General features: G+C 37.7%; 1 protein-coding gene across 5 annotated transcripts in view; it reads right to left on the bottom strand.

Moving 5' to 3' along the window:
• Window positions 1-4,051: 4,051 nt before the first annotated feature.
• SLC9B2 (solute carrier family 9 member B2) overlaps window positions 4,052-22,968 on the bottom strand; it is a 40,493-nt gene continuing 21,576 nt past the window's right edge. For 3 of the 5 annotated variants that reach the window (XM_021680371.1, XM_044912659.1, XM_044912658.1), the window contains 4 exons: window positions 19,414-19,563; window positions 10,809-10,917; window positions 7,727-7,863; window positions 4,052-4,677 (listed from right to left, as the gene is read on the bottom strand). In XM_021680371.1, the coding sequence (XP_021536046.1) occupies window positions 4,456-4,677; window positions 7,727-7,863; window positions 10,809-10,917; window positions 19,414-19,563 (618 nt within the window). In that variant the 3' untranslated portion in view covers window positions 4,052-4,455. The remainder of the gene's footprint in view (window positions 4,678-7,726; window positions 7,864-10,808; window positions 10,918-19,413; window positions 19,564-22,968) is intronic. The other 2 variants (XM_044912660.1, XM_044912661.1) reach the window with 1 other exon arrangement.

Genomic DNA, 22,968 nt, shown 5'->3' with positions numbered 1-22,968 from the left:
AATGTCTATCACCCAGCCACCCCACCCCTCCCACCCCCCACCACTCCAGCAACCCTCAGTTTGTTTCCTGAAATTAAGAATTCCTCATATCAGTGAGGTCATATGATATATGTCTTTCTCCTTAGAACACTTTTGAATTATTCATTTGAATTACAGCTATTTGTACGTATCTTATTTCCTTATAAGATTCTTGAAGGCAAGTATCATGTCTCATTCATATTTGAATTCTCCACAGTGTCAGTTGCCACTAGAACTCAAGTTCCATTAAGCAGAGCCCTTGAACATCTTGGTCATTGCTGTATTCCTCAGTACTTAGCATAATGCCTGGCACATAGTAGCATATTATAAGCGCATTTTGAGTGCATGAATGTAAGGATTTGTCTGTTTTATTGATTGCAAAATGAATATTTGAATATTACCAGGTGAATGAATGATTATTTGGAAGGCTCAGTATTCATTATACACAACAGAAGTTCTTCAATCTGTGTATCTTCACAGAAGTTAAATATAAAGTATTTATGTTGCCTTTCACCTATTCAGTGGATGATGTATCTTTCTGAAAATAAGACATCCTCTAGAACTGCAAGAGTAAAATGTAAAAGAATCAAAATAAAATGGATGTTTACATTAAGTTTCAGTTTTGTTCCTTGTACTTTTCTGTTCTAAATTTTCTGCAATGAAAATGTCTTATTTTGCAATCAGGAAAAAATAATACTATTTTTAAAGAGTGTAAATGATGAGATCATTTGCAAATGTGTGGCTGAGGAAACTTTAAGGACACCCAAGTCCAATCAAGGTTAACTGGAATTAATGCCAGAGAGAAAAATATTGGAATGTGAAAATAATTTAGAGCTGAAACCTAATCAGCTGCTCAAAAAACAAAAAAACAAAAAAAAAAACCTCTCAGAGGAGAGATGGATGGCACTGACCCTGGGGGGAAAAGGACATGGTAGAACAAGTACTTACAGTGATTTTTTTAGCAGTGTCCTTGAAGTATGACACACTGGCAATGGACTGTTTCATATGTTGAAGCCCTAATCCCCAGTGTGATGTTATGTGGAGATGGGGCCTTTGGGAGGTAATTAGGATTAGATGCGGTCATGAGGGTGGGGCCCTCATGATGGGATTAGTGTGCTTGTAAGAAAAGATGCCAGAGAGCTTACATATTACCCCTCCCCCCACCCATTCTCATCTCTTTCCCTACCATGTGAGGACACAGCAAGGAAGCCATAAGCAACCTAGGAAGAGAGCCCTCACCAGAACCTGATTATGCTAGCACCCTTATGTTGGACTTCCATCCTTCAGAACTATGAGAAAATAAATGTCTGTTGTTTAAGTCACTCAGTCTATGGTACTTTCTATAGCAGCCCAAGCAGACAAAGACAGAGCTAGGAGACTAAGATCTGAAGTGTTATGTGGCAAGTGGTTTTCTATACTGGAAGAAGATCCCCTCAGTGATTCCGTTGATAAATGTTTATTAAATGCCTACTGTGTTTCATGCCCTGTGCAAACTACTGAGGATCCAAAGATGACCAAGACAAGGCTCTCACCCCTAAGGAGCTGATTTCATAGGAGACAAGCATGTAAACAAACTGAAAAAAGGGTTATAAAGGCTCTGGCAGAAGTATGTATGGGGCACATACATCCCATTCACAGGGACTCAGGGGGTAGAGTCATTGTTTCTGTCTGTGGTTGGGGTGGGGTAGGTTTGGTTGGCCTGAGTCAACATCTGTATCAAGCTAACTCTGAGTTCACCAACCAAGTGGACAGCTGTGACTCACAATGTGGTGATAAACCTGAGACTTCAATGGTGAGCGCTGCACAGGCCCATATGGGTCAGTTACAGAGATTTAGTTGGTGGCTGCCCACCGAGGAGAGGGAGGACAGAACCTGCTGCATGCTCTCCAAAATGGAACTGGCTATTGGCAGTGGCTGAATGGCCTCTCTCACCATTTCTACACTGTGAATTTTCACTTCTCATTCTTCTTTGGGGCCTTGACTATTTATAACAACATTCTCATTTACTAATACTACTGTATTTTGTACAAGTTAACAAGCATTCAATGCTTGTTACTTTGACAAAAACTACTGGAGAATGCGGGACCTGGCATTAACTGCAGCACCCTTCTGGGTCACATGCCTTTTGCTGTCTAAGTCCTAATCACCCGCCCCCTCCCCCCATCCTAGCCAAGACCCTACTTTCTCTGGAAGCTGTGCCTAAACTGCACCAACCCTGGATTAGGTAGGTGCTCCTGTTATGAGCCCCCTAGACTCCCATATTTCCTGCATCATAGCACTTATACTATTTTGAAATCTCTTATTTAATTGTCTCCTCTATCAGACTGTCAGAGCCTTAAGGACAGGAACAGTTTTGATGATGTGCCTAGGTCATCAAATCTTCCACTAAGTATTTGTTGAATGAATCTGGTTTCAGAGCCTGTCAAAGGAGAGGACCAGATGAGCATTGGGTTTATGTTGCTACCACCAAGGTGCACCTAACCAATTAAGTTCAATTTATATCCACCTGAATTTTGGTGTAAATTAATCCAATCCAAACAAAGAGCATAAACTAGAAGAAAACACAGGACCATAGAATAACCAAATTCAGGCTGATGTAAAAATGAAGCTGTTATGGCATCATATTACATTAGCCTTATAAAAATTAAGCTGGTTTTGAACAGACGTGAAAGTCATGGAGAAAGGGTCTGGAACAGTAGTTTAAGGACAAGAGAGGAATGGATAGGCTTTATGCAGATCAGCTTGGTAGGATCAGAATATTTATAATCTATTCATTTAACACATATTTCATATCTACTTCAAGATTAGACTGAACTTTGGATTCTGGGTTAAAGAGTTTAGATGGGATATGACAAGTAAGTAATAAATGCTTCAGGTATACATACACCATGAGAAAAGCTGTGAACTATATTCAAACATGATTATTCTAGCAACTAGGCAGGAGTTGACCTAGAATTAAGTAGAACTTAAAGGTGATACACAAAAGCAGAGATGGTCTATTGAATAAGTGGAATAAAATGTGACACATGCACATAAGCCTTTCTTCTACTGTCTTCTCTGCAGGCATGCTACAATGTTTGAAATTCTTGCCACAGAAATCACTCTTTCAGTTTAAGTTACTATCTTTAGAAAGCCTGTTACTAAGTGATGGTAACACTCAATACAATGGTACCCCTGTCTCCCAAATCTGATCTTTCCTTCCTCCTAGGTATCTCATCAATGAATGCTTAGTGGGAGGCAATATTTTCACACCTTCTCAGAGCTGGGTGTGGTCATCACCAGTAGAATGTAAGAGGAGAGATGTGGCCAAATTCCATATCACTTCCTCAAGAATAAATTGCTTGCCTCAGATTCCACCCCTCCACTTCTTCCTGAAGTCTAGAAAGGAGACATGGAAGAGATTCATCTTTAACCTATGTTTTAAGCTAGGGCTTAAGACATGTCAGTGCCGCAAGAGAGAAGGACATGGGTCTCTGAGCAGACCCATGAGCTGAGTAATCCTGTCAGCATCAACTAGGAAGCCAGTTTCATGAGAGGGAAATAAATTTCCATTTTCTTTTAAATACTTTATTTTTTTGTTTCTTCATTATAGCAGCTTACCTTACTCTAATTAATATTATGTTCATGAGATTGGCATTGATTTGAAAATTAGCTATCTCTCACCTAGAGAAGAGGAAGACCCTGAAGACGTGGGTCACAAGAAACAAATAAGAAAGGGCTGAATCAGGGCACTCCTTAGGGGAAGGGAAACTCAGATGGGCTGCTAAAATGGGAGACTCTGTGTTGCCACCTAGGAGAGAGGATAAGGTCTTTTGATAATCTAGATAGGTCCAAGAGGAAGAACCAATGAAGACACTTTGCATACTTGAGAATTTTGGTGGGACCAATCAGTTACAATAATTCACAGAAAGGTAGCAAGAGAGGTAGAAATGGAGAAGAGGCAGATTGGCACAGAAAGTGCAGATAGAAACTGATGAGGAATTGCATTATGGTATTTAAAAATAAAGAAAAGAGGAGCCCAAAACATTTCAAGGCATGAGTGGTCAGGTGACCATGAATCATGAAACTATGACCATAGCAGTATGTTAGAACAAACTGTTGGCTAGTAGAACAGGATACTGAATTTGATCTTTTCCATGTTAATTTTAAATTGTGGTAGTACATTTTACCGAACAATTTAAGATACATAATGAAGAGGTATTTGAAACAAACAAACAAACAAAAAAAGGTCGAGAAATCAGGTTGGAGATGTAGAATATTACCACCCACATGAAAAGGATAATGGTTAAAAATGCTCTTTCAAGACATAGCCACACTTTTGGTTCTATTACATTTAAAGTTTGAACATCACATATCTCAATATGCATCTAGATAATGTAGCCTCTGCTAGTTGGTAAAAGCTTTCTAATCATCATATTCAGCATTGTCTCTTCACCTCTAAACTTGTATAGAGGTCTCTTCCTGAACTTCTTCATCTTTATTTTGATGTTTAGCTTTCTGGAGAAGCCTGGGACCCAGCAAACCAATGAGTAGACTTCCAATTGGGGCTGTGATGAGGATGGACAAAAATGCCACTGTCAACACATCCATTCCGTATTCTTCTAACTGTTTCTCTCCATGTGATCTTGCCGTGTCCAAAGCCACAGATCCTATGGCAGCCTATAAAAGTTTAAGGTAACATTGGAAACATAAGATAATTGCATAGAGAAAAGGTGAATTATTTTGTCATTTGCAAAAACAAATTGCTTGTTTTTTTTGCTCAGCTAAGAAAGTTCTATTAGGGGGTGCCTGGGTGGCTCAGTCGTTAAGCGTCGCCTTCGGCTCAGGTCGTGATCCCAGGGTCCTGGGATTGAGCCCCGCATTGGGCTCCCCTGCTCAGCGGGAGGCCTGCTTCTCCCTCTCCCACTCCCCCTGCTTGTGTTCCCTCTCTCTCTGTGTGTCTCTCTGTCAAATAAATAAATAAAAAGTCTTTAAAAAAAAAAAAGAAAGTTCTATTAGCCTTCTTTCAAAGTATACTGCAGTGAATTTTGGTTGTCTGAAAACTCTCCCTGCCCTTGCTTGGGGAAGGAATAATGATTCATATGTACCTATTTGTATAAGGTAAGGTTCCAAAAATATCAGGCAAATATATTTCAAAACACAAGGCAAATTCAACACATGATATTAATTAACTAGAACATGATCCCATATACTAAATTTCCCCTGAGTAAAGATGAAAGTTACTGGTCATCTCATTCTTTTATCTTTAGTAATTTCAAAGTAAGAAAAAACAAGATGAAAAAAATGCAGTGATACTGGAAGGTGGTGAAGTTTTAAATGAAAAAAACAACCACATAAGAATATGCACTGCTTTTTAGAGCCTAACTGTTAAACATCATGAAACTTGAAAATGCGAAGCACCTTCAAAACTTGAAGTTAATCTTATTAGGTATTTGGTTAAGTTTTGTCTCAGGAGTTGGTAAAATGTTTTATTTAAGATTTATCTTTTGGGAAGTTTCAGGAAAATTTTTATTTTCTTTTACAGGCAAAATGCAACATTAATGTACACGGGAAAATAACATACTAAACAATCTGGTTATTCCCTTAGTCCACAGAACACAACAACGTTAGCCTCTAGGACAGTGAGACAGAAGAGAAAATATCAGTGTGCCTGAGACACATGGCAGAGACTACTAATTGCCCACAAATATCTGCATATACTCTTCTATTATAGAACTCTTAAGTTTCAGCTGGTCACATTACTATACAAATGGAGAGCTTTTCAGCTGTCTTTACAACTAGATGAACATGCATTATTCAACATGTTCTTGATAATGTTTCCTTATTTTATTTTTTTTTTTTTTTTTTTTTTTTTTTTTTTTTAAAGATTTTATTTATTTATTCATGAGAGACACAGAGAGAGAAAGAGGCAGAGGGAGAAGCAGACTTCCCGCGGAGCAGGGAGCCCGATGCGGGACTCGATCCCAGGACTCTGGGATCATGACCTGAGCCGAAGGCAGACGCTCAACCATCTGAGCCACCCAGGCGCCCCATGTTTCCTTATTTTAGATTGGCTTTGGTAGCAGCAGAGTGCCATCTTTCAAATTTTAATGTTTAGGAACACATCCTTCATACCAAAGTCACTAGAGTGATTATTTTGGTATTTACCCACTAAAGTTACCAGAGGTAGTGAGGAAGCTGTAGACACTCCTAGGGAGAAACTATTCCACTTATTGTACTACTAACTTCATGGTATTTTTATCCATTATGTCTCAGACTTCTTTGAAAGTCTGATGGAAATAAAACTTCTCTGGAATAATGCTGAAGCCCACAGCCACACAAAATCTGGCATATAGTTATAGAGTATACATATCCCCCAAAGCTTCTTAAATTTAGAACATCTGATTTTTGAGACATCCGGGTGACTTAGTTGGTTAAGAATCCGCCTCTTGATTTTGGCTTAGGTCATGATCTCAGGGTCGTGAGATTGAGCCCTGAGTAAGATTCTCTCCCTCTGCCCCAGCCCCGCTTGCATGCACTCTCTCTCAAATAAATAAATCTAAAAAGAAAAAAAAAAAAAAAAAGAACATCTGATTTTTACTTCATGAAACAGAAATTTCCATGTTTAAACAATTGCAAAATAATCAGAGAGGAGACAGTCTAATCTTGTTTGCTATAATTATTTTGAAAATAAAGAACATAATCAGAAATACATTACATTTGCAACAAATAATAATCTATACCATTCTAATTTAATTAGTAATTAAATTCTACCAAATACATGGTTAATACTTTCAAGCACCTATCTGTTCATGCCTTATTCATTACAGTGCACAATTTTTGTGTCATGTGATTGATACATTTGACAGAAGGTTCAGCTAGTTTGAAAAATTTACTACCAACCAATAATCTAGGAAATCAATAAAGCATTTTCTCAGCTGTTTTTCAATAAATTTTTCTCTTTTATATATAAAGACGGTGGTCAAGCATAACTGATCATCAATCATGTTGACACTGAAGTATTTCCAAATACTAAGATGGGTCATGCTATTTCTGTTTCACTCTCTTCTTGGAAGATATTGAAATGAAAGGGTTAACAACTATCTTTCTGGGTGATTTAGAGGGCTCTGACTGATAAAAATTCAAACTCTTTCTTCCTGTGACTCTGCTTTCTAGTTAGCGTAGGGATTTATTGGATTTTTAGTTGATTTAAATAAAGCTGGTAAAAATTCAAACTCTTTCTTCCTGTGACTCTGCTTTCTAGTTAGCGTAGGGATTTATTGGATTTTTAGTTGATTTAAATAAAGCTGGTAATCTAGATAAATTTAAATGAGCCATCATATTTAGGAAATCAATATACCCAAAATAAAACTTTTTTTTTTAAAGAGTTTATTTATTTATTTGACAGAGAGAGAGAGCACAAGTAGGGGGAGTGGCAAGCAGAGGGAGAGGGAGAAGCAGGCTCCCCACAGAGCAGGGGGAGCCCGATGTGGGAGTCAATCCCAGGTCCCCAGGATCATGACATGAGCCAAAGGCAGGCGCTTAACCAACTGAGCCACCCAGGTGCCCCAAAATAAAACTTTTAAAGAATAGATTAGTATAAGCCCTTTTCATAAATCAAACTTCAATTACATTTTTTCACCAAATTTGAATAAGTTGTCTTATTTAAAATTTCAAGGTATCATATAGTAATAGGAGTTAAAATGCTAAGCATGCTATCCATCATTACCTGGACTGTGGCCTTCGGAAGCCATGCAAAAGAAATAAATATCTTTTCCTTGATGTTAAAACCAGCAAAACACACCAACAGAAATGTAGTCAAAATTCGTATCAATACTGCAATGCCCAGGATGGCAACACAAAGGCCTGTAAGAAATACTTCATTTTTAGACATAATAAAGTACTGGGGGAGAAACTGAAATCTCATGGTTACTGATTCAAAATACTACCAACTGCAATTATCTAAATATATTAAAAAATTAAGAAGACAAAAATGGTTAGGAATAATTTACCAAAACATCAATAACAAGGATCAAACCATTTGTTTAAAAGAAGGTATTTTTCCTAGATTAAACCAGAAATTAAACATATTTGATATATATTATAAAGGAGATATGAATGTTATTCCTCTTATGCTTTATAGCAAGAACCAAACTTTCTTCCATGTGTTTATTCAACACGAATTTATTAAATGATAACTATGCATTACAGGATTTGGACTAGGTATTGGGTATACAAAAATGTATAATGTACAGACTTTGTTTGCCTCTATGAACCTCAAAGTCAGAGGAAAACAGAAACTTTAACAATGAATTAATATACTATAAAGTAAGTACAGTATAAACATACTGGTAAGAGATCACAGAAGAGGAAAAAGTTAATATTTTACAGAATTGTTTACAGAGTATAAACCAGAGGTGACATTAAAAATATTTATTAGCCTGTATAGAAGCAATCAGCCAATCAGAACAAAGCTGGCTGGGCAATGACCAATCAGAATAGACACTAACAGTCTACACCTGTTTCACCATATTGGTGTATACACTGACTGCCCATTAGCCCAGGTTGACATGTACAGCTACTTCATTCTGTTCTTTAGAATCCTTTGCTGATAAAGATAAGTTCATCTTGATTTGCACAATAAGGACTGTGACTAGGCTACTGCACCTGAGAAAGGCACAGCTAAAGTGACTGCTATGTAGCAGGATGATTTTCTAAAAAGCAACATTTGTTAAGTGTTTACTGTGCACCAGGTTCTGTATTAAGCTTTAAGTGCATTCATTACCTAATCCTTACAATCTGTGGGGTAATTTTTCTTATTTTACAGTTGAAGAAAATGAAGTTTAGAAAGGATAAATGACTTTCTCAAGTTCAAAAGGCTAGTAAAACATGGGCGCCTGGGTGGCTCAGTTGGTTAAGCGACTGCCTTCGGCTCAGGTCATGATCCTGGAGTCCCGGGATCGAGTCCCGCATCGGGCTCCCTGCTCGGCAGGGAGTCTGCTTCTCCCTCTCCCACTCCCCGTTTGTGTTCCCTCTCTCGCTGTGTCTTTCTCTGTCAAATAAATAAATAAAATCTTTAAAAAAAAAAAAAAGGCTAGTAAAACATCAGACATTGCTGGAGGATTTATTGTGAATCTGCAATATGGCTTCTTTACATGATTGTGGCTTTTTATTGAAGGATATTGCTCCCAGGTTGGTAGGTTTTCAAAGTACTTGTTGCCTGAAGTACAAGAAACAAAAGAGATGATACCATTCCCAGGAGGGAGCATTGAAGGTCTGGGGAGAAGATGATTTCGAAGTTTTGAACATACCGAGTTTGAAGTTTTGTGAGACTTACAAGTGGTGATGTCCAATCAGCAATCAGATACACTGATTTAGAGATAAAAGTTTTGGAATTATGTAGTTTATAATCAAAGCTACTGAATGTAGTTAAGCTCAGAAAAATGACATAGAGTGAGACGTGTAGAAGGCTTTGGAAGAACTTTGATGAAGAGCAGCATTTAAGCCACACGTAGTGTGAGGACTCAGAATGCACTGAAAAATATGAAGTTTCAGAATTCAATGTAAAATGTGTTTTAAAGAGGTCAATAGCATCAAATGCTGCTGAGTGATCAAGGAAAAAAAAAGACTGATAAGTATCCAGTTCATTTAGCAATATAACCTTGGTGAAAGCAGGGTCGGTTGTGTGATGGGCAGAAGCTGGGCTGAAATGTATTGAAGAAGAGAGTGAGAGTTGAAATGGAAAATTACCTCTATAATTACCTCTTTGGAAAAGTTCGAAAAGAGGAGTAAAAACGAAGTGTGGTAGGTTGGGGGCGGGGGGGAAGTTAAGTGGAAAAAGGAGATTTTATATATATAAATTGTGGTAAAATATGCATAACACAATTTACAGTCTTAACCATTTTTAAGTGTGCAGCTCAGTAGAATTAAGTTGAACATTCACATTTTTGTGCAACCAGTCTGCAGGATTTTTTCATCTTGCAAAACTGACCCATTAAACAACACTTCATTTCCCCCTCCCCCGAGGTCCTGGCAACCACCCTTCTACTTTCTGTTTCTATGATTTGACTACCTGGATACCTCATATACGTGGAATCACACAGTATTTGCCTTTTGGTGATGAATGTCCTCCAGGTTCATCCACGTTGTAGCGTGTATTGCAATGGAAAGATTAATTTTAAGACAGGAGAAATTAGAATTTGTTTAAATTCCGAAGAGGAGAAAACTGTGACATGGAAATCTGAAGATACATGAGCATAGGGGAAGAATCTATGTGTAAGGTCCAGAAGGAGGTAGCAGGAGATGGGATTCCCAGTAAAGATGGAGAAATATAGAATGAGTGGAATGGAGGAAATAACGAGTAAAGGTGCACAAATAAATTTTTAAGTGCAGTGTTATGAAATCAAAAGTTTTAATACGATGGCTTTTGAATGTATGAATAAATGAATGAATGAACAAACAAACATTTGTGTTCCATGGGTGTATATTACAGAACTGATGAGTTACCTGTACAATTCTAGGCCTTGATCAGAACAAGTCTAATTGAACATTTTTGCCCTTGGAAAAAAAAAATTTTAAGACCTGCATCTTCTGGATAGTAGTTAGCAGTGTTACTTTTCTTTACAAGGAATAATATTAAAGGTATAAAATTTATGCCTGAGATTGACAAGTATTATTTTCTGCCCAACTACTCTAAGAGACTTGGATTATTATTAACTTTTTTATATAATTTGACAATAACTATACCTTCTAAAGGTATTCCACTGAATATAAAAGTTGATTTTAGCAAATGTACTATTTGAAATTCTTACCTACAGTTTCTGGTCTGAGAGATGCAATAGATACTTCTGCTCCAATCAGTCCAAAGAGAAGGGGCTGGAAGATATACCAGGCACCTGCAATGATTTTTTCAACCTCTGCCTGAAAGAAACACACACACACACCCCTCACAGATTTTTATTATATGAAGTTACAAGTTCTAAGAATTTACTAATTTGAGTCAATTTGACCTGAGATAGGCTTTATTTTTCTGACATCTATAAATAAGAGGTTAGCTAAAAGAGAACAAAAAATTATATAAAGATATTTCTAACACAGTCATTATATGAGGTGCTTTAGAGTTGGTTTGCAAATAGATGTTAATTATAAAGAATCTAATAAAATAATCTTAGGAGGACTTCTACTTCTGAATATATGATGTGTGTGCATATATGTAATACTTAGGTATTATTTTATAGTTTAAAATTTTGTGTTAATTTTTGTTCAGCAATATCATTCAGAGATCTTATCATAGTAAACATATCTATATATACATCTAATTATTGCTATATAGTAATCTGTGGTATGGAATTATCATTTTATTCAATCATTTCTTTATTGATGGCCCTTTAAGTTGTTTCCAATTTTATCTTTATATAAAACAGTTTGTTTGTCTCAAATCATGCACAAAAATATAATTCAGGTATAGTAAAGGGCTGTGCTTATTAATTTATTACCGCTTGGCTCCAAATCCACATTTCATTGTTGCTCTGCAGAAAATGAAGCTGAGCCCTTTAAATATTTCTCTTTTGCTACCTGACATAATTTAAAATTTTGTCAGTAGAGGGTGCTGAAGAAATATTACAAGGAGGATGCTCTTCCTGCTTTCCAGGGCTCCCCCAGCAGGATCCTATAGCACACTTGGGTTTCTTTAGTACACAGGTGGCTTCTACAGTCCTGGGCTCCTATAGTGCATGGCAGCCCGCACCCCTAGCTTACTGCAAGGGAGTTTCATAGCCAACTCCCTTGGGCAAAATACCTCCCCATGTACCCTAGAGGGTGTATTTCCTGCAGATTTGGAGTTTAGATTTCCAGCAAATTGTCCAAACAGGACACCAAGGGTGTCTTCTCTACCATTCAGTGAACAAAGGCTCTCTACCAAGATCTGGATTCTGAGGCCTGGGGGTGGGAGTAGATGGGGTGGAGTGGGGTAGTATAAGGAGATGGCTCAGTCTCAGCCCTAGTTGTTTATAGCTGCTATTCCTATATTCGCCAGGGATCTTTTACCTCTCAGAAGCCAATCCCTTGTTAACTGACCCCTGGTATGGTTAATAACAAACTTTCCCTATTCCAGTTACTCTGTAATTTCCCTTTCCTGATAAGATCCTAACTGATGTAAGTACTAACTTTATAACACATTTTGCAAAAACCCTAAAAAAAGATGGACACAATTGACTATAGCAAAACTAGAATGTTGTGTGGCAAAAGAAACCATAAGCAAACAAAGAACAACAAGATGACAAACCAGGAGAAAACATCTGCACTGTGTGTGACAGAATAAGGAGCAATATCCAAGCAATAAGAAAAAGACATAGAACCTAATAGAAAAATGGGAAATGCATACACACAAGTAATTCACAGTGGAAGAAACACATATGGCCAAAAAATATAAGATGCTAAAATTCAGTAATCAGTGAAATACAAATTAAAATGATATGCCACATTTGGGGGGGGGCACCATATTAGAAAAAATACTAAAACATTTTTATAATGTCAAGTATCTGGGATGTAAGAAACTCTCACTAATTGGTAGAACAAATTGATATGCTTTTTTTGGAGGGCAATTTAGCAGTACCCATTACAGTCTCTAAAAATTTATACTGAACAGATTTTTCCAATCGACTAATAAGAATTTTTATTTTTGGACAGCACTTTTGCCCTTATAGTTACACATCTTTGAGGATCTGGTTTTCCATATCTATTTTCAGCAGTTTAACAAAAGAGTATTATATTGTATCTCTATTTTCTTTATTTTTTTATTAATTCTGGTATGTTTATTAGGGTGAGGATTCTATTTCTTCTTGGCTTAAAAATGTTGAAAGGCAGAATGCAAATGTGAGGGAGTTGGTTGATTTACTTACATAGTTCTATTCTTATATCATGCAAAGAGTTATGTTTTCATATCATAAGGAATCAGATAATGACTTAAGTTCAAATTCTGCCACCTGTTAAATGCAAACCACTTATCTCTCAGAACCTTATTTTTTCTCATCTGTAAAATGAGAGGTTTATATTAGATAACATCCAAGATCCTTTATCATTTAGTGACAATGACTAGTTCTCCCAAAACTGGGGTCCAGTTACCACCTTTTCACATATCTTTACTTTTTAATTTAGTTTTTAGAGTATACCATAACTAAAGCTCAGACTTTAGTTGGTATCCATGTTAGTGAAGAACACAAATTGACTCTATTAATCTTAGGTTACTTAGCCTTTTGTTGCCATGACTAATTATTTAAGGGAAGGCCTCAAAAATACTCAGAACTCCAATAAAAGCAGATGGCCTAAAAAGTTTTCCCTATCAAATTGTTTTTATTTCTAAACTGTAGACAAAGGCCACCATTTGTTTTATGATTGTAACACTTCAGACTATTTGAATATCAGACATGGGTGTATACACTGTAAAACTTAAAAATGGGAGATGAGTCAAAATGTATCTTCTTAATGTTTTTTCATAACTTCAAAACTAAAATGAATGTGCTTATAAAGAAAATGGAGTCATCGAATAGGCTAAGTGTAAAAGAGACCAGGGGAATGAAGACTGTTGTCCACACTGCACTGAATGTTAAGGCTACTTTACACATCACTTTGCTCTAGTAGTAAGAATCTTCAAAAACATAAATCACTTTCAAGGATACACAAAAGAAGAAAATTAGCAGAAACAGAGGTTTTTATCATGACTTCAATATCTATTTAAGCTGATACTTCCCTTCTCAGAGAGAAGAGAATTTCAAGATTCAGGAGATTCAAAATATGTCAGAAAAACCATCCCACAACTACAAAGGTCATCAGAAGCAGCACTGTATTTGAAAATAGGTGGGAAAAAAAGAAAAACATGACAGAGGCTTTCAAAAAGTGAATGTATTTGAGGTAAATATGAAAAAAAATGTTCCCAGTTCTTTTACTGGGTTGTGGGATTACACTGATCTATATAATCAGCTGGGCTGCAGGCAAACCTGGCAAAATTATGACAACTGCAGACGAACAGACACTGTGTTTTGGCTTATAACAATCTTTTCTCTATAACCCATATTACAGTTTTCAGAAGAGTAATGTGACTGGAGCTCATCAAAGTTTCCCTTTCCCTGCTTTGTCTTTCTGGGCCCATAGCTGATGCGCTCTTGCTATAGGCATTAGCCTCCGCCTTGATTTCCCTGTGGCTAAAACTACTCTTTTATGCTCTATCCCAAATGCTATGGCTCCTTTTCATTATTTGTTTTTTATCCTATCATTTATGAATTTAGAGAATTAATTTTAAATTATAAAGCATAACAATATGCTTTTTAATACACTTGGTATGTGTTATTCAAATAGATGTCAAAATACAAAAATGTGCCCTGCACAATAATGCTACAGTTGTGTTACAGAGTAGTACACTCTGGAGTCAGGTAAACCTGAGCTTAAATCCCAGTGCAGGGCACCTGGGTGGCTCAGTTGGTTAAGCGACTGCCTTCGGCTCAGGTCATGATCCTGGAGTCCCGGGATCGAGTCCCGCATCGGGCTCCCTGCTCGGCAGGGAGTCTGCTTCTCCCTCTGACCCTCCTCCCTCTCATATTCTCTGTCTCTCATTCTCTCTTAAATAAATAAATAAAATCTTTAAAAAAAAAAATCCCAGTGCAACTGTCTACTTTTGTGACCTTGGACATGTTATTTATGCCTTTCTGATTTATAGTCTCTGTAAAATGGAAGTGATAATACTTTCTAAAGTTTTTTTGTGTGTATTTGAAAATAAATGAGAATATCCACTTAGTGCCTAGCACAGAACCATACAGACTGGCAATAAAACTGTATTAAAAAATGGGCAGAAGACATGAACAGACATTTTTCCAAAGAAGACATACAGATGGCTAAGAGACACATGAAAAGATGCTCAATGTCACTGATCATCAGGAAAATACAAATCAAAACTACAATGAGATTATCACCTCACACCTGTCAGAATGGCTAAAATTAACAAAACATGAAATAACAGGTGTTGGCAAGGATGTAGGGAAAGGGGAACACTCTTACACTGTTGGTGGGAATGCAAGCTGGTGCAGCCACTCTGGAGAACAGTATGGAGGTTCCTCAAAAAGTTAAAAATAGAACTACTCTATGACCCAGCAGTTGCACTACTGGGTGTTTACTCAAAGGATACAAAAATACTGAATGGAAGGGATACATACACCCCGATGTTTACAGCAGCATTATCAACAATAGCCAAATTATGGAAAGATCCCAAATGTCCACTGACTGATGAAGGGATAAAGAAGAGGTAATAACACTCAGCCATGAAAAATAATGAAATCTTGCCATTTGCAATGACATGGATGGAGCTACAGAGTACTATGCTAAGCTAGGTAATCAGTCAGAGACAAATACCATATGATTTCACTCTTATGTGGACTTTCTCCTTTCCTTCGAAGCCCAATCCATCTCCGTTCACTTTCCCATGGCCTCAATACCCTTCTCTAGACAATGCTTCAGGCAGTCCCTACCATCCGTCATTTCCTCAGAAGCAAGACGATACTTGTCCTAACTTTGTAATCACATCCTTACACAGTGAGAGCCTCCTGTCTGAGTGTTCTTTGCTCACTAGGAAATTCTGTCTCTAGTATACCTCTGTAGAGATTCACTCAAATGAATTTGATTATGTACCTAACTTCAAGCTTTATAACCCTCACTTATTTTTCTATATGGCATTATTTTAAGCTTAATCATTTTGAACAGTTGTTTCCAGGTTATCCAAAATGATATATCTGCATTTAGTTAGGTCAGCTACATCTAATTTCTTCATTAAATAGAAGAATAGTATTTGTTCCTGTCAAGTTCAAATCTATAAAAATGTACTTGAAATTAAAATTCGTGAATGGCCACCAGCTAATCTCCATAATATATATGGAGAAATAATCTTAATAATCTTGAAAATCAGTAAGAAAAACCAAAACAATCTTTTAAAAATGGACACAAACTGGTTAGTAAGCTTAGGAAAAGATGATTAGCTTCTCTCATAAAGAAATACAAATCAGACCAATAATGAGATACATTTTTCACCTATCAGGTTAGCAAAATATCTGATTTTTAATGATTTCTTCAGAAAAACAGACCCCTGGGAGATAGGAGGAAGATGGCGGAGGAGTAGGAGACCTTAGTTTTGTCTGGTCCCAGGAGTTCAGATAGATAGTTATCAAATCATCCTGAACACCTGTGAACTCAACTGGAGCTCTAAGTAAAAAATTGCTACAATTCTACAAATGGAAAAGCGACCACTTTCTGCAAGGTAGGAGGTGCGAAGAAGTGAATCTGAGGTGATATATGGAAAGATAAACCCCAGGGGGAGGGAGCCTCCATAAGCTGTCTATAGGAAAGTGATATAGCATGGAGCACAAAATCAGAACTTTTAGAAGTCTGCCGCAGTGAGGGACGTCCCCACCTGAAAGGTGCTCAGGTGGTGAAGCGGGGTGGAATCCTAAGTGGGACGGTGTGGTCTCAGGATCCCTGGAATCACAGAAAGAACCATGACCAAGTGGGATTTATTCCTGGGCTGCAAGGGTAGGACAACATCTGCTAATCAATCAGTGTGATACACTACATTAATAAAAGAAAGGACAAGAACCATATGATCCAATCAATAGATCCAGAAAAAGCATTTGACAAAGTACAGCATCCTTTCTTGATTAACACTCTTCACAGTGTAGGGATCCCTACTTCAGTATCATAAAAGCCATCTATGAAAAGCCCACAGCAAATATCATTCTCAATGTGGAAAAACTGACAACTTTTCCCCTAACGTCAGGAATACCATAAGGATGTCCACTATCACCACTGTTGTTCAACATAGTACTAGAAGTCCTGGCCTCAGCAATCAGACAACAAAAAGAAGTAAAAGGCATTTGAATTGGTGAAGAAGAAGTCAAACTCTCACTCTTTGCAGAAGACATGATATGCTATGTGGAAAACTCAAAAGACTCCACTCCCAAATTGCTAGAACTCATACAGGAATTCAGCAAAGTGGCCAGGTATAAAAATCAACACACAGAAATATGTTGCATTTCTATACACCAATAATGAAACAGAAGAAAGAGAAATTAAGGAGTTAATCCCATTTACAACTGCACCAAAAACCATAAGATACCTAGGAATAAACCTAACCAAAAAGGCAAAGGATCTGTACTCTGAACACTACAGGACACTCATGAAAGAAACTGAGGAAGACACAAAGAAATGGAAAAACATTCCATGCTCATGGATTGGAAGAACAAATATTGTGAAAATGTCTATGCTACCCAGAGCAGTCTATACATTCAAAGCAATCCCTATAAAAATACCATCAGCTTTTTTTTCACAGAGCTGGAACAAATAATCCTAAAATCTGTATGGGACCAGAAATGACCCTGAATAGCCAAAGGAATTTTGAAAAAGAAAACTATATCTTGGGGCATCACAATTCTGGACTTCAAGCTCCATTACAAAGCTGTCATCATCAAGACAAAGTGGTCCTGGCACAAAAGCAGACACATAGATCAGTGGAACAGAATAGAGAACGCATAAATGGACCCTCAACTCTGGTCAACTAATCTTTGACAAAGCAGGAAAAAGTATCCAATGGACAATGGTGTTGGGAAAATTGGACAGCCACATGCAGAAGAATGGCATTAGAGAAAGACAATTCTCATATGACCCCATTCATATGTGGAATTTAAGAAAGAAATCAGAGGATCATAGGGGAAGAGAGGGAAAAATAAAACAAGACTAATCAGAGAGGGAGACAAACCATAGAGACTCTTAACTATAGGGAACAAACTGAGGGTTGCTGGAGGGGAGGTGGGGGGGATTGGGTAACTGGGTGATGGGCATTAAGGAGGGCACTTGATGTAATGAGCACTGGATATTATATAACACTGATGAATCACTGGACTCTACCCCTGAAACTAATAATACACTATATGTTAATTAACTGAATTTAAATGAAAAAATAAATTAAAAAAAAGAAAAAGGGATCATCTTCATATACTGTTGGTGAGAATATAAATTGGTGCAGTCTTTTAAAAGGGTAAACTGATATTATTAAAAGTATCAATGTGCATATTCTTTCATAGAAGAATTGTATTTCTAGAAATTTATCCTCTAGGGGCACCTGTGTGGCTCTGTCGTTAAGCGTCTGCCTTCGGCTTGGGTCATGATCCCAGAGTCCTGGGATCGAGCCCGCATCAGGCTCCCTGCTCTGCCAGAAGCCTGCTTCTCCCTCACCCACCCGCCCTGCTTGTGTTCCCTCTCTCGCTGTGTCTCTCTCTGTCAAATAAATAAAATCTTTAAAAAAATAAAATAAAATAAATTTATCCTCTAGATAGACTCAAAGTATATATTTTGTTGATTTTTCCCCCCATTTTCTCATTTCTGAAATTAGGATGTCATATCATAGTTTAATTGGCAGCACTGTTTTTCATTCTTGGTGGCATGTAAAATAATGGTGCTTCTTAGACTTGATAATGTCTTAGAGTTTATGAAATATGGCATATGTAGGATATTTTATTGAAACGGTTTTTGTCTTAGCAGAAAAGCAGAAACAATCCAAATATCTGTTAGTAGGAGACTGGTTAAATATAGTACAGCATACACTGCAGTACTCTGTAGCCCTTACAAAGAATAAGGAAGGCAGTGTGGACATATGATCATGATATATTTTAAATAAAGACATCAAATTATCGATTGGTATATAAGGGGGGAAGAGGATTAATGTGTATACACTTGGGCGTATATTTACATATGCATAGAAAATAGCTTGTATGATTTAATAATTTATTAATTTGATATTAAGAAAGTCTCTGGAGAAAGACATGTATCATATGATCTCACTGATATGAGGAATTCTTAATCTCAGGAAACAAACTGAGGGTTGCTGGAGTGGTGGGGGGTGGGAGGGATGGGGTGGCTGGGTGATAGACATTGGGGAGGGTATGTGCTATGGTGAACACTGTGAATTGTGTAAGACTGTTGAATCACAGACCTGTACCTCTGAAACAAATAATACATTATATGTTAAAAAGAAGAAGAAGAAGAAGAAGAAGATAGCAGAAAGGGAAAAATGAAGGGGGGGAAATTGGAGGGGGAGACAAACCATGAGAGACTATGGACTCTGAGAAACAAACTGAGGGTTCTAGAGGGGAGGGGGTTGGGGGGATAGGTTAGCGTGGTGATGGGTATTAAAAAGGGCACATACTGAATGGAGCACTGGGTGTTATACACAAACAATGAATCATGGAACACTACATCAAAAACTAATGATGCCATGTATGGTGATTAACATAACGTAATAATAAAAAAAAAGTCTCTGGAAAGAAAAAATTTATCTGATCAGAAAGAACTTAAATGAGTAGAAGAACTTAGAATGAAATTCACCTTTTCGCCGGCCCATCTCAAGCCAGCAAGGAAGGACATGACCAACGTGCACAGTCCTCCTGACCCAGGGAAACCAAAATACACACTGCTGAACACAGCTAGCACAGACAGCCCCAAAACAAGGAATGCTCTCTTCCACACAAGTTTGTCCTGAGGAGAGAAAAAAGGTTGATTAGATCTATTATTTCATATAACTGATTTTTAATGATTGATTTTTCTATATTCAGGACTTAGTGGGAAATAAAAATATCTGTCTGTGCCCATAAATGTACACCTAACATTTACTATCTTTTCCTTCATAAAGGTAGGGTCAGCACATGTACAGATGCCGGATCCTCTTTCAGAAACTCTAGTTACCTTCCTCTGCAGTTATCAAAGCCGAATTTCACAGGGCTGAATGCAGCAGCAGAAAAAAGTGCATGGGTTTTGGAGCCAGGCAGAGCAGAGTTAGAATCCAGCTCTTTTTCACCCCTGGCGTATGGAGTGCTCCCATTACCTAGCTTCTTCAGGCTTTGTTTTCTCCTCCATGAAAGCAGTTATGTTATAGGGTTTTGGGGAAGGTTACAGATGTGATATCTCTTACTTTTAGTCTCTTGACTTTTTAATGGTTTTTCTTTCTAAACCCTTGAAAACGGAGAAGCTTTAAGAAGCTATAGACCGAGAGTAGTTTTTTTGTTGTTGGTTTTTAAAGTCTAAGAAATGCGCGCCTCTCTCCCTTTACTTCTCTCTCATCAGCCTTTTAAACTTCTTAATCACTCTTTTTAATTTTTTTTTTTTTTAGACTTTATTTATTTGCAAGAGAGACAATGAGAGACAGAGAGCATGAGAGGGAGGAGGGTCAGAGGGAGAAGCAGACTCCCTGCTGAGCAGGGAGCCCGATGCGGGACTCGATCCCGGGACTCCAGGATCATGACCTGAGCTGAAGGCAGTCGCTTAACCAACTGAGCCACCCAGGCGCCCCTTAATCACTCTTTTTAAATTTTAAAATGATTTTTAACTTTTTTGAGTGTAGCTGACACACAATGTTCTGTTAGTTTCGGGTGTACAACCCAGGAATTCACTTCCCTCTATGTTATGCTCTGCTCACAGCAAGCGTAGCTACCAGCTGTCACCACACAACACCATCACGGTATCACAGACTATATTCCCTGTGCCATGACTTTTATTCCCGTGACTTACTCCATAACTGAAGACAGGGACCTCCCGCTCCCCTTCACCCATTTTGCCCGTCCCCCTTCCCCCTTCCCTCTGGCAACATCAGTTTGTTCTCTGTATTTATAGTTCTGATTCTGCTTTTTGTTTATTGATTCATTTGTTTTGTTTTTAGATTCCACATGTGAGTGAAATCATACGCTATATGTCTTTCTCAGTCTGACTTATTTCTCTTAGCATAGTACCCTCTAGATCTATCTGTGTTGTTGCAAATGGCAAGATCTCCTCCTTTTCTATGGCTGCTTAATATTCCATTGTATATATATATCACACCTTCCTTATCCATTCATCTATCAATTGACACTTACGTTGCTTCCATATCTTGGCTATTGTAAATAATGCTGCAGTAAACATAGGGGGCACAGTCTTTTCAAATTAGTGTTTTCTTTGGGTAAATACCCAGTGGTGGAATTACTGGGTCATATGGTATTTCTACTTTTAATATTTTGAGAAACCTCCACACTGTTTTCCAAAGTGGCTATACCAACTTGCATTCCCACCAACAGTGTAAGCGGGTTCCCCTTTCTCCACAGCCTCTACAACATTTGTTGATTCTTTCCCTGTCCATTTTTGCCACTCTAACTGGTGTAAGGGGGTATCTCAATGTGGTTTTGATTTGGATTTCCCTGATGGCTAATGATGATGAACATTTTTTCATGTGTCTGTTAGCCATTTGTATGTCTTCTTCAGAGAAGTGTCTGTTCATCTCTTCTGCCCACTTTTTGACTTGATTATTTGTTTTTTGGGTGTTGAGTTTGAGAAGTTCTTTATAGATCTTGGGTACCAGCCCTTTATCTGTAGTGTCATTTGCAAATATCTTCTCCCATTCTGTGGTTTGCCTCTTTGTTTTGTTGACTGTTTCCTTTGCTGTGCAGAAGCTTTTTATCTTGATGAAGTCCCAAAAGTTCATTTTTGCTTTTGTTTCATTAGCTTTTGGAGATGTATCTTGAAAGAAGTTGCTGTGGCCAATGTCAAAGAGGTTGCTGCCTATGTTCTCCTCTAGGCTTTTGATGGATTCCTGTCGCCCATTGAGGTCTTTCATCCACTTTGAGTTTATCTTTGTGTATGGTGTTAGAGAATGGTCGAGTTTCATTCTTCTGCATGTGGCTGTCCAATTTTCCCAGCACCATTTATTGAAGAGACTCTCTTTTTTCCATTGCATGTTTTTTCCTGCTTTGTCAAAGATTATTTGACCATAGAGTTGAGGGTCCATATCTGGGTTCTCTATTCTGTTCCATTGGTCTATATGTCTGTTTTTGTGCCAGTAACATATGGCACAAAAACATGCTGTCTTGGTGATCACAGCTTTGTAATATAGCTTGAAATCGGGCAACGTGATGCCCCCAGCTTTGTTTCTCTTTTTCAACATTTCCTTGGCGATTTGGGGTCTTTTCTGATTCCATACAAATTTTAGGATTGTTTGTTGCAGCACTTTGAAAAATGTCATTGGAATTTTGATTGGGATGGCATTGAAGGTATAGATTGCTCTGGGTAGCATAGACATTTTAACAATGTTTATTCTTCCAATCCATGAGCATGGAATATTTTTCCATCTTTTTGTGTCTTCTTCAATTTCTTTCATGAGTGTTTTGTAGTTCCTAGAGTATAGATCCTTTACCTCTTTGGTTAGGTTTATTCCGAGGTATCTTATGGTTTTTGGTGCTATTGTAAATGGAATCGTTTCTCTAATTTCTCTTTCTACAGTTGCATTGTTAGTGTATAAGAAAGCAACTGATTTCTGAGCATCGATTTTGTATCCTGCCACATTACTGAATTGTTGTATGAGTTTTAATAATTTGGGGGTGGAGTCTTTTGGGTTTTCCACATAAAGTATCATGTCGTCTGCGAAAAGAGAGAGCTTGACTTCTTCTTTGCCAATTTGAATACCTTTTATTTCTTTTTGTTGTCTGATTGCTGTTGCTAGGACTTCTAGTACTATGTTGAACAATAGTGGCGGGAGCGGGCATCCTTGACGTGTTCCTGATCTTAAGGGAAAGGCTCTCAGCTTTTCCCCATTGAGGATGATATTCGCTGTGGGTTTTTCATAGATGGATTTTATGAACTTGAGGAATGTTCCCTCTATCCCTATACTCTGGAGAGTTTTAATCAGGAAAGGATGTTGTATTTTGTCAAATGCTTTTTCTGCATCAATTGAGAGGACCATATGGTTCTTCTCCCTCCTCTTATTAATGTGTTCTATCACATTGATTGATTTGTGAATGTTGAACCACCCTTGCATCCCGGGGATAAATCCCACTTGGTCGTGGTGGATGATCCTTTTAATGTATTGTTGGATCCTATTAGCTAGGATTTTGTTGAGGATTTTGGAATCCATATTCATCA

This window comes from Neomonachus schauinslandi, chromosome 2 (genome assembly GCF_002201575.2).
Source record: "Neomonachus schauinslandi chromosome 2, ASM220157v2, whole genome shotgun sequence".
Taxonomy (NCBI): domain Eukaryota; kingdom Metazoa; phylum Chordata; class Mammalia; order Carnivora; family Phocidae; genus Neomonachus; species Neomonachus schauinslandi.
The sequence above is the reverse complement of the archived record's forward strand: the minus strand, read 5'-3'. Positions and strand labels throughout refer to the sequence as shown.